The sequence below is a fragment of the Sinocyclocheilus anshuiensis genome, unplaced genomic scaffold, assembly GCF_001515605.1.
Source record: "Sinocyclocheilus anshuiensis isolate Anshui unplaced genomic scaffold, SAMN03320099.WGS_v1.1 scaffold1292, whole genome shotgun sequence".
Taxonomy (NCBI): Eukaryota; Metazoa; Chordata; class Actinopteri; order Cypriniformes; family Cyprinidae; genus Sinocyclocheilus; species Sinocyclocheilus anshuiensis.
The window spans coordinates 18,184-30,225 of NW_015544215.1; the positions used below are offsets into that span (position 1 = coordinate 18,184).

The window sequence follows — 12,042 nt, forward strand, 5'->3', positions numbered from 1 at the left end:
AGCCTCATAAAAACACAAACGGATGCTACACCTAGCCAAGCCGCTAACGCAACGTCTCTACTTTATAACGTTCTTCTACTTTTGAACCGACCCAAGGAAACATGTAAACATATGACTTACCTCAAAATAAACCGGGTGAAGGCTTAAATAATCGGTTTATCTGTGTTTTAACTGCCCCATTTGGGAGTCGGGATTCTCCTGTTGCTGAATAGCCGGTGTGATTCGCTAAGAAAGTGAGTGGAGAGATGACACGCCAGGGCTGCCTACATCAACTGCCTGATTCCAGCATACACATACAGCCTGTGTCTCAAAACACAAGAGAGCTGCCTACCAAGACAGCATTCTGGGGCGATTAGGCAATGGCTACAAATGCTGTCTAGATAGGAAGCTCGCTAGGCTTTGAGCCACAGCTAAATAGGGTGATAAGCATTAGGTTATAAAAGGTTAAAAACATTAGCTGTTGAAAAATAGTCGTTTTGCTTCTCATTTATATAAGAATAATAGTAAGAAATATTAGTAATAATGATAAAAGTATAATAACAATTGCTGTTAATATTTTTATATTACATATAACGTTTTACAATTATTATTTTTGTTTATAAAGTGTATGTATGTATGTGTGTGTATATATACAATGTATATGTCAATAGATGACATTTAATTTGATGCAGGTTACAGTTTATGCTAACCATTTGACATATTTCTCCTATTTATAATTGTACTGTAGTTATTTATTATTACAGAAAAAAAAACTTTTTAATAATACTTCTTATAAAATAATATTTGTCCCTGTCTTCAGACTTGGAGAGACAAATTTCCATACTTGTGTACTACAATGGCAATAAACAAAACTACCTTATGTAGTGGTGTAACTCCTTGAAAAGTTTGTTTTTTGTATTTTGATGGTTTCTAAGCACTGTAATACAACATAACTGATTGCTTTATTTTAGAACGTATTCCTAATAGGATACTTTAAAATATGTGCCCTTATAGTGATGGTGATTGTGTGCACTCGCTCGGTGCACTTGCACCACGTGTTTAAAATCTACTTTGCAATTCTAATGATTCGGAAAGCCCTTACAACAACAAATGAGAAAGCCTTTGAGTTCAATGGGATACAAAATATTTATTTAAAAAAATGCAGAAAGCATATAAAGACAACAAAAATATATATTTTTTATATTTGAGATGTGATTCACTCTTGTAATCACTAACTGACATGATATGATTAAGGATTTAGATCCATATGTAGATTAAACATGATCATGATACTGATGATATATTGTATCTCCACTCAGTTGTGAAAATATGGGAATAATAATTCTGCTCCTTGGAACGTAATGGCTTGGCCCCAATTTCATAACCAGATATCAGAAGTGCAGTCTCCACCAGGATATCTGAGCTCATGGGCAAGTGCAGGACCATCTGGTTCTGCTCCGAAATCCACAAGGAAATTCTCGTTGAGCTTCAGGCCGCCTTTATCTGTGTCCACGTCAATCTGCATCATGACTGACCCCTCCCTCAAGAGAAATAAGACACATGTTACAGCATAACAAACAAATCAGAAGTTACTTCTAAAACCATTTAAACAGCCTCATTTCTTCATCTTTGATTTACATACAATACCCATAACATCACAAATAAAGATTTTTTTGTCTCACTTGACGAGGTCAGGGTAGAACTGCTTGTCCCAGGCACTGTATAAGGAGGTGGTGACATACAGTCGTCTTCCATCCAAGCTAAGCTGGAGCATCTGAGGGCCTCCCTGCACACGCTTTCCCTGATGAGGAAAGGAACATTTTGACCTCCAACAAATGATATGCTCTAATTGCTCTGTTTAGGTCTGCATGACCTAATGATTTGGAGGACAATAAGCTGGGTCATCTGTCAATTACTTAGTTACCAACAGCTTTAGGCTGTTTTTCTCTACATAAATGGCTTACTCAAATTTGTACACATATCTCACATGAAGCATACTTGGAAATTAAATAGTACCTTCAGTATCCGTGGGGTTGGCTGGCTATCCAGTTCTTTGTCCTCCAATACTTTCACTGGTCCATCTTTCAAAATGCTTCCCCCAAGGAAGACCTTAAAAATATTTACTTCATTTGTCTTTGACATGATTTTAGAAATGTAGACAAAGGTGTCTTGATCCTGCTAATCCAAGCTGTCTTACCTGACCAACCATATGTGGATTCCTCCTGTCAGTGATGTCATACTGTCGAATGTCTCCATGCAACCAGTTACTGAAGTACAGGAAGCGATCATCCAGTGAGATCAAGATATCAGTAATGAGACCTATGGCAAAAAATACATGAGTAAATGAGTGTCTAATTTCTTTTAACATTTTGCCATTATAGCAGATTGTCAAACTGGAGTCCAGGAAAAATTTAAAGGGGAAAAATGAGAGAAAAATAAACAAATTTTTTATACATTACGCTAACAATATTTACGTATTATTCGGACCATTTTTTTCTCCCCATTTTTTGTCATTAAAGCAGATTGTTAAATTTGGGTGCAGGGAAAATGAGAGAGAGAAAAAATTGAGAGAAAACCCCCCAAAAATTACTAAATGTATTTTTAGGGCTGTAGATATCAAATATTTTATATTTAACACAATATTTTCTAAACATTTACATGCATAATATTTCATATTAGTTTCAAAAATAGTAAAAAATTAACTAAAAATAATCATTATTCATAACTATTTCATTCTATTGACATTCTGAACATGGCCAAAGTTTCCAAAAAACAAGTTGGACGTATGACATGAGTATTTCTGGGCCAAATAAACTCCTTCAGCGTTCGTATAAGTTTCAGAAAGTTTTTTTCAAGTATGGCCCTGTATGACGTCATAAAGGACGGAATTCCTTGTATGGGCACTTCTCCCGGAAGAGCGCTCGCACACATCAACCAGAGCCAGAGCAAGAGCACGCCCATCAACATGCTTAGTTCGGATTCTGGAAGTCGTCGGCAGCGCTGCACAGGACTTGCTCAAGAAGGATTTGCCATTTTTGTTTTTTTGTTTCGAAATAAACAATGTCACCAAAGAGGTGTGTTTTTGGTTGTGAGGGAAAGATAACCTTGTTCAGAACCCAGCGTTAAGGGAACAGTGGATGCAATTTGTTTCTCTGGGGCAGCAATGGAGTTGTGCAAGTGTGTTTGTTTGATCCCAGCATTTCGGTGACAAATGTTTTATAAACAAATTAAATACAATTTTGGTTCCTGTTTTATTTATGTCAATGTCACAGCTTGAAGACAATCACTGTGCAGAAGCTTTGCATGCTCGTGACTCTTTAGCTCCGCCTACGGCACGCCTTCAGGAGCTCGAATGTTTTCAGAGAGAAGTGGTACAGCTGTATCTGTCTTTTATAAATCTGATAAATCTGAAGACTCTTCAGAGATATATGAAGGCTGCAATACTTTTCTATAGGTAACTCAAGATTAACATGAGATTGGCAGAAACTGTGTGTTATGACCCCTTTAATAAAAAAACTACACAAAAACTAAAACTTAAATAAAAAACATACTATAGAACATTTCTAAAAGTACTCACCTGGCATTTCAGGAAGAGCCCAACCTTCCACCTTTTTGCTTGGAATTTGGATCACTTTCTCTGCTGCCCAGTCCCCTTTCTGTAAAATGCAAAATCTGAAGCTAAAAACATGTATTGTTTAAAAACTGGGGGAGGGGCCATAAAACCAGCCTTTAAACCTTTAAAAAAAGGTTAGAGAAGATTTTAATACAAGCACTCTTTATGTACTTGCCAGAGTCTTGTAGAAGCGGAAGACGGTGCTCTGAAGCGCACAGCCCACGAATCCTTCAGCCGCAGCAGGGTCGTGCAGGAATCGGATCTCCAGAGGAACAGCACCCTCTTCCCCCAGATCCAGAGTCTGTATCCGCTTGTGTGTGGTCCAGTCCCACACATGGAGGCACTGTCCATAATGACCTACAAACAGATCTGATCATCACTGCCAGTCAGCTACAACGACTCTTGAACATACTCTTTAACATGAACATACCAGTTTTGACATCTGCAGGGTTGAAGCCATTTCCCAATGCTTTTGGAGCTCCCCACTCAGTGCTGATCATGACGTTGTGGCGAGGCTGGTACCAGAAGTCATAACCAAACGGTGCTGCTTCACCTGGCTGCTCCCAGTTGCCAATGACTTCGAAAGTCTCGCCATCCAACAACACAAAACCACCTTAAAATGAATAGAAATAAAAGGTAAGCATAAACGTGTACTGAAAATACAGAGCTGTGAACACAGCATCTTACCCTTGCCATTGCCAGAGGGATCGCCCATGGTACTGATCATGATTTGGCCACTGCCTAAGCAATGAGAAGTGTGGGGGTTGGCAAGGCCGCATTTCCAGAACAGATCTATGGGCTCGACTATCTGGAGGAGGAGAGAAATGGAAAGAATTCATGGGCTTGGAAAGAACGAAAAAAAACATATAGCAACCATTATGTTTTAGAAAGGGGGTCCTTTGCTAAGTGGATCATTGTATTTAGTGGGTTACTGTTGTCAAAAAGTCTTAAAGCTATACTATAGTGCTTTTTTTGATTTGGAAATTACATTGTGCATTGTACATAATAATTAATGTTTGTTCATTCCCTGAGTTTTTCCATTAAAGGGGATGTCTAATGCTATTTCATGCATTCTGACTTATTTACACTGTTAAAGAGTTGGATTCTCATTCCGCATTTCCAGAACAGATCTATGGGCTCGACTATCTGGAGGAGGAGAGAAATGGAAAGAATTCATGGGCTTGGAAAGAACGAAACATTCTTAAAGTCAACAGTCATGTATTAAGGGGTGGTCACACTTGATGTTCAGCATTATGTTGTAGATGTTAAACAAAATCAATCAATATGGGTAACAGGACATGATGTCATGCTTCTGGGCTTTTAAAATAAATTCAAACTGCTAAAATCGATCAGGTTCTCTGTGGCTTTTCTTAACAGAAACTGAAACAAATATTGGGGGCACATGACAAAAATATATTTATCGTGGCCACAAATTAAGAATTTGTTCCCACGACAATGTGGCAAATCGTTGCCACATTGTACTAATTAAAACAAGGGTATGAATTAGTACTACGTGGCGACGATTGACTAAATTAGGGAACGTATTAGTACAATGTGGCCACTATTTACTAAAATGAGGGAACAAATTCTTACTTCGTGGCCACAATTTAACTAAAACAATGGAACTAATTAATAAGTCATGGAAACTAATTCTTAATTTGTGGCCACAATATATATCTCTTTACTGCATATCATGTGCGGGGCTCTATAGTAAACAGATGCTGTCAACAGAGCTTATTTATTTGATAAGAGTTGATAGAGCATTTATTTTAACCGAAAGTATTGTGGTTTTGTTTGATTTTCAGCCAAGTGGTTCATCTTTGAGATTGTGACCTCCACTGGTCAAATATCTTTTCATGATACTCATTTGCTTGTCTGAGTTAGTTTACCAAATGTGAAGTATGAAGTACTACAGCATGCAGATAAAATTAAAAATCGTATGCATATAAGTAGGAAAAGCCCTTTTGGAGCAACTAGATCAAGTCATTTAAGCAACTCTCTAGTTCATGAATTGCTCCTGGGTTTTTAAACTACCTCAGATTACTAACCCAGATGTTCATCCACAAAGTTAACACCATCAAAATAAGGGTATTCATACAGCCAGGCTCTTGTATAACTGAGTGTTTACTAAAATGAACCTTATGAAGCCGTGGGGCCAGTGGATCCGTCCCTACATCAACGACGTAGATACGGGAGGACATCAGGGAAGGCAGAATGAGACGATTGCGTCTTTTGGAGGGATCATCATAACAACTGCTACAGGCATTCCAACCAGAATGGTGTAGCTCATCCTTTAGATTAGGCATGGGCAGCCTATGAATCACCTAGACCATTACAAGAGGGTGTAAATAGAAAAAAATGCTACTAAAGTTATAATACAAATATTAAAAGGAAGCATGTTGCTGCCACATTTGAATCTAAAATAGTTTTAAAGTGTGTATTTATGAATCATATTTGCTATTACCTTGCAAAAATTAGGAGATTGTGGATTGACATCAACAGTTGCAAGATAGTCAGGTTTCTGAATGTCTGTGTTGCGGTAAATGCATGGCAGGTAGACTATCTCTTCTCGAGGCCCTGTAGGAAGAATTTATGTTTAAGTTTAAAGTTTAAATCTATTAATCTGTGTTTCCTATAATTTATCAAAAAATTCCATAACGAGTGTACCATTTGTGTCCACATTTGATAAAATGCACTAAACATAAAAATCTGCTATTAAGTGCATGCTTAAATACACAAAATAACAAGATTTATGAAATTTTTTAAAAATTATGTGATTATGGTGTTTTTATATGTATATAGATTTTGCATGCCTATATAAGCCAGTTAAACCGATTTTTTTATAATGACAACCGTATTAAAAAAACGAAATTTTACAAAGACAAAATGTATACTGGTTTTCCCGTTAGATAAATCATATTTATACATAAAAAAATATTCATTATAATTTTACACACACGATAATTTCTAAGAATTTCTAAGGTATAATGCAATTTATCATGCTAAAAGTATTTTTGTCTTTAGGTTTAAAATCACATAGAAATTTACTTGCCTTTACCAAATTCAAAAAAAAAAATTGTACAGTGATATATAAACTTGAGGCAAGTTTACAGTGTATGACAGGATTTTGTTTTTGTTTTTGAGGGAAAACAGTAGGCAAACCAAACAATGCAGAGCAATGCCAATTCGCAAGTGAGGAGGACCTCTGCTGGTGGGGAGGAGGAGCTGCAAGATCAGAAGTTGTTCAGTGAGCACAGTATGAAGTGAGTCTCCAGTGCAAAGGTCACTGCTCCCTTGTAGTGACTTGCAATGTATTACCAACTCACATGTTAATATTTACTACCACTTTATTGTTTAGACAATATGCTTTCTTATGTTTTAAAGCAACTCACCTTTCATTGCATCCAGAGGGGTTTTATATCCTGGTCCACATCCTGAACAGGTAGAAGCTGCAAGCAATGAGAGAGAGCATATGTCACATCTCAAATATTTCTATGTGAGCAATAGTCAGTTATTCAATTATTGAAGTAGGCCAGACTGATGCAGTCATATAGACATAATTCAGTCTGGGAAGTATCCTATCATAAACTCAATTTAGCTTGTTATGCATTTCATCCGTAATAAAAATCTGAGAGATTAAATGAAGGCATAAAGTTTTTGCATATTATTTAAATATGTGGGTTAGTTAATCTTTTGAACTACAAAGTGCACCACGTAGTGTGTTCACTCTTGAAAGGCAAGAATGATGAGTGAACTACTGGATATTAATAGATAACACATTTTTACTGCCTTGTTGTAAATATTGGATATAAGGAAAAACACACAAACAAGCACATAAACCCAACTACAACATAAGGGCAATGTCACTATCTAGGAGACACTGTGTCTTGCCAAGAATTGTTCAACATCCTTCCCTTGATAGCCAAATGTTTATGGGTTACGTGAAGGTCAGCCCCCTCATTGACCAACCATCCCCAAATAAAAATGGTTGTGTAATCAAAGCTAAACTCTGAATTTTAAGTCAAAGATGAAAACACACACACACAAATAACTTTTTGTAAGTCTGTGTTCCATGATGTCAATAAAGATTAACTCTACAGGCTAATGAGCCATATTGAGGTCAATAAGAAAAAAATTAAATGTATAAGACTCTTATCACTATTATTATGTGTTAATAACATAATTATTTCTGTATTGCACGAGATTGATATATAATAAAAGGTTAAAATGTTAGGTTAGCTGCAATAACAACTTGTTTGTTCTTTGTTGTAAATCAATTTGATTACATGTAGACTTTGAAGTCTTCAACATGCCTCAGAAAACGTTAAAAAGCTAATTTAGTGTACTCCGAAGGAAAGCAACATTGCACGAATTCTATCTTAATGATTTTGACAGGCCTATAACTCATGTCTAAATGAAAATAATCTCTTATGAAGAACTTTTTTCTTCCAAATTGGAGCAATTGCGTACAAAAAATTCGGATGAAAATGTCGAATGCTCGAGAAAAAAAAAAGTTTGAGCAATGGTCAAAAGTGCATTAGAAGTGACACTCACCCATACTGCCGCTGATGCTGCTGCTTTCACGGACGGAAACTCACTGACACAACAACCCTTTGGGACGTGCAGAAAGATGTCGCTTTTGGGATTAACTCTTTCAGAGACAGTACCACTTGGGACTGTGAGATGATCCTTAAAAACCACACCCAGGTATTCAACTGGAGAATAAAAGCACCACCTCGGTCCTAGGCAATCGAGAAGGGTCTGACTGCGTCCCCGGACAATGTTGCCAACTTCTTTGAATGGAAAAGTAGCTAAAGCCTGCTCGAAAAGTCGCTAAATATCGCTAGATGACGTCGTGCGTTAATTAAAGGGGTCATATGATGCTGCTAAAAAGAACATTATTTTGTGTATTTGGTGTAATGAAATGTGTTTATGCGGTTTAAGGTTCAAAAAACATTATTTTCCACATACTGTACATTATTGTTTCTCCTCTATGCCCCGCCTTTCTGAAACGCGTCGATTTTTACAAAGCTCATCAGTCTGAAAAGTGAGGTGTGCTCTGATTGGCCAGCTATCCAGTGCGTTGTGATTGGCCGAATACCTCAAGCGTGAGATGGAAATGTTACTGCCCTTACCATATTGTGATGGCGTGTCCTGGCCGGAGCAACGAGACAAAAACATTAAAACCCATTATACACGAGGCATTTGTTGCATCCAGTGGGGACATAACAAACAACAAGCGCTACTCTACACTGCTCAAAACTCGCGTTTGAATAGTCAGTGGCAAATCCTTTAAATGAAAACTTACTTTTCGAATGTTCTGTGAGTCAGCACAGCCGGCATTGTAGTCTACTCTTCCAGCATCAGGAAACAGTCCTCCATAAAATGCGCTGCAGACATCTGAATATTTGGGTTGAACTGTTCTGGAACAGTGTTGTAAATACAATTTAATCAGTGATTTCTAGTCGTGAAGTCGTGTCCTCTTTTGGAAGACCAAACAAAGTAGTTTCGCTTTCACAACGAAACACTGCGGGCTAGAGTGAGCGGCGGCCGGTGGGCTTGAGTGAGTGGCGGCCGGCGGATTCGACAAAGGAGCAGCCGGCGAGCTTGCGGCAACCACATGTGACGACCCCGGGCTGGACTCCGCTTCGTCCACGGTGAAAGCCGATCCGGCGATCCACAGCGCAAAGTTGATGTATTTCCTCAGCGACCAGCACGGATCAGCTCTAGGCATGACGAAGCGGATATTGTCCTCTTTTGGAAGACCAAACAAAGTAGTTTCGCTTTCACAACGAAACAGCGTCTCGGCATGGCTGCAGCAACAATACTACAGCGAGAATAAAAGTTATGCCTTCTTTCTTTGCATGAACATTTGGGCGGTGTTATGCAAATCTTCCCACATCGTGACGTAGACATGTGGGGGCATGTTAGAACGAGCCATTTTAGGTAGGCGTGGTTGACTCTTAACTTTTATAAAGAATATCTCTTTGGATTTGAGACTTTTAGTCTTTGCAACTTTACAGATCTTCTTTATGCACCAAGAACTTGTAATACTTCTTTTTCACATCTTTTCAGGTATGCACGCAATTCAGAGCTGAATTCTAAATGCTCTTAATCTTCAAATCAGTTCGTGAATTTGAATCGAGTTAGCAAGGGTGCAGAACTGCAATTCGAATTCGCAAAGCATTTATACAGGATGTTTAGCTTTAAAACATTGTCATGAAAAACTAACCTACAAACATGTAAACAGGATATGGGATTTTTTGTTTTTAACCATTGAATTACGCTAATAATGTTTGAAATGCCATCTGAACATTTCTTTAAATGTATAGACTTTAGTTCAACACAGTGGATGACCATTACATTTCCCAGAATGGTTTAATTTACCTAAAATTTAGATTTCAATGTTTATTTCCAAGTTAACTGAAAACAATTTGAATGAAATTTTGTGGTGCTGTATCCCACAAAATGTGAAAACCGTAATCTGTTGTACGTATTCTTTGCATCATGGCAAATATATATTTTCATGGCAAATATATTTGTATCAGTTAAATATAGTCATAATCAGGCAAAATTATTTTTGTAAATATTCATGCTTCGTTACAAATCAACATTCTGCTCAGTGCTGCCGCTTCTGACTGTCCTATGAGAAATCACTATTACATAACGTTCAGGTAATGCGCATGCTCCACAAAATGGAGTGCAAAACTTTAAGGTCCAAGTTTTTAGGAATCTAAATGCAGGTGCTGGTCTCTGGCAGGCAGTGTGGGAAACTTCCTGTCCACATTAAAACAAAGCAGGGAAGCATTGGAAAAAAGAGTGGGCTTTATGCACAAACGGAGTTTATTTATGTTTTATTCATGAGGAATAGTCAAAAATGCCAAGCCACACACATAACACTTTTACCTCTTAAATCATTATATATATATATATATATATATATATATTTTAGTCCTCTTTACAGTTTCATCAAAATAACATCCAAAAGACCCCCAGTTATATCAACTCCCACTTACCTTCATAATCAGACTGTTTACATAAAGCCCCAGTATTTAGTACATGTAAATTATATACAAAATTGTTGCAGCAAAAGGAAATTAAATCAAAGTAAGCACCTTTACAAACATGGAAGGGCACCAATATTGTGCTACAGAACGTATTTGAATTGAATGTCAATGAATGACACCTGGAGTGTAGTTACACCATCCTGTGGTTGCTACGGTAAATTCAGATGCTGAAATCAATAATGAATATACATACTGATCCCACTCCATTCACTGCTGCTTCTGCAATACCAATGCTAAGACTTTTCAGCGTGTCTCGTTTATTCGGTCTGTAAGTAGATAGATAACCAAAATGGAAGAACTTCAAGACAGTCGGAGTCTGTTGCCAGCCATAATGCTGAACTTTAGCAAAGCCATATAATGTAATAACAGACTCTATAAAGCCATGGAATAAAAGTTATATTGTTCAGTAATGGCCTATCCAACTGCAAGAGCTATAGTAAATTAAACAATTTTAAATAGCACTTATCGAAATAGCATTTGAGTGATTCTTCATTTCAAGTGTTAGATTATTTTTCTGCCTTCCACTATGTCTCGCACATGGTCAGCATATGCTTTGTGATACTCTTCCTCCAGTCAGGCGTGAAACTGATGCCACACAAACTGTGAGAGTAGTACAGCCACGTAGAGGCAAATAAAAAACGAAGCGAACCACTGTAAGCCTCAATCTGGCTTGATGAAAATGTTCTCATTACAGCTTTAGAATGGCACAAAAACGCTGATTTACTTTCTGAGGATGTAGAATTTAAACACAAATATAATATCTGTCCATAGACAAAAATTTCTAACACTGTGGGAGCTATTGGATCGTTTTATGCTAGTGAATAAACAGAACGAACAGTAAAAAACTTTGCAAAAGTCAATCATGCAATGTCTATCCTGTAAATCTATATAGTATTTAGGATTTAAAAAAATACTTTTACATTTTCGCTTCACCACACAATAGGTTGCAAATTAAATTATCCACAGTCACATTCTGCCTAAATAGGTTTGTCTGACCTCAAATCCTTCTGTTCAATGTCTCTGTAGTTCAAATATCACCTGTTTGCCAAGTCCGTTTGGTAAGTGTTAGCATCCTGACCAGATTCTGAGAAATTATCCTGTTCAGAGTTGTGTGAGGGGGTCTCTGATTCAGGGGATGAATGTGAGAAATCTGTGGATTCACTTGCAATTTCCAAACATTCATCAGTTCTTTCCTTTTGTTGCTCTGTCTTTTTTATTTCAATTGGCATTGCGTCTTCATCTTTTGTTTCACTGACTTCTTCATTTGCTGTATCCTCTGGCTCCTGTGTCAAATCAATTTTCTCAGTTACTTGACTCAATTTGTCTACAGTATGTGTGTCCATTGGCTCTTCTTCATCATCTTCTTCTGCTGACTCAAGATCT

At 37.4% G+C, this 12,042-nt stretch overlaps 1 protein-coding gene across 1 annotated transcript; it reads right to left on the bottom strand.

Moving 5' to 3' along the window:
* Positions 1-1,193: 1,193 nt before the first annotated feature.
* Positions 1,194-8,377, bottom strand: LOC107697220 (selenium-binding protein 1). The gene is made up of 12 exons (XM_016497918.1): positions 8,147-8,377; positions 6,985-7,041; positions 6,057-6,169; positions 5,731-5,916; positions 4,280-4,400; positions 4,023-4,205; positions 3,768-3,949; positions 3,557-3,635; positions 2,177-2,298; positions 1,996-2,088; positions 1,662-1,780; positions 1,194-1,520 (listed from the first exon to the last, which is right to left on the bottom strand). The coding sequence occupies exons 1-12, from the start codon at positions 8,148-8,150 to the stop codon at positions 1,358-1,360; spliced, it is 1,422 nt and encodes a 473-aa protein (XP_016353404.1). The 5' UTR covers positions 8,151-8,377; the 3' UTR covers positions 1,194-1,357.
* Positions 8,378-12,042: the final 3,665 nt, after the last annotated feature.

Bases quoted from the DNA above. Each gene is read 5' to 3' on its own strand.
- LOC107697220 (XM_016497918.1), bottom strand. The intron at 5,917-6,056 runs GTAATAGCAAAT...GTAATGGTCTAG, and splicing joins AATCTCCTAATTTTTGCAAG to GTGATTCATAGGCTGCCCAT. The intron at 3,950-4,022 runs GTATGTTCATGT...ATCTGTTTGTAG, and splicing joins CCCTGCAGATGTCAAAACTG to GTCATTATGGACAGTGCCTC.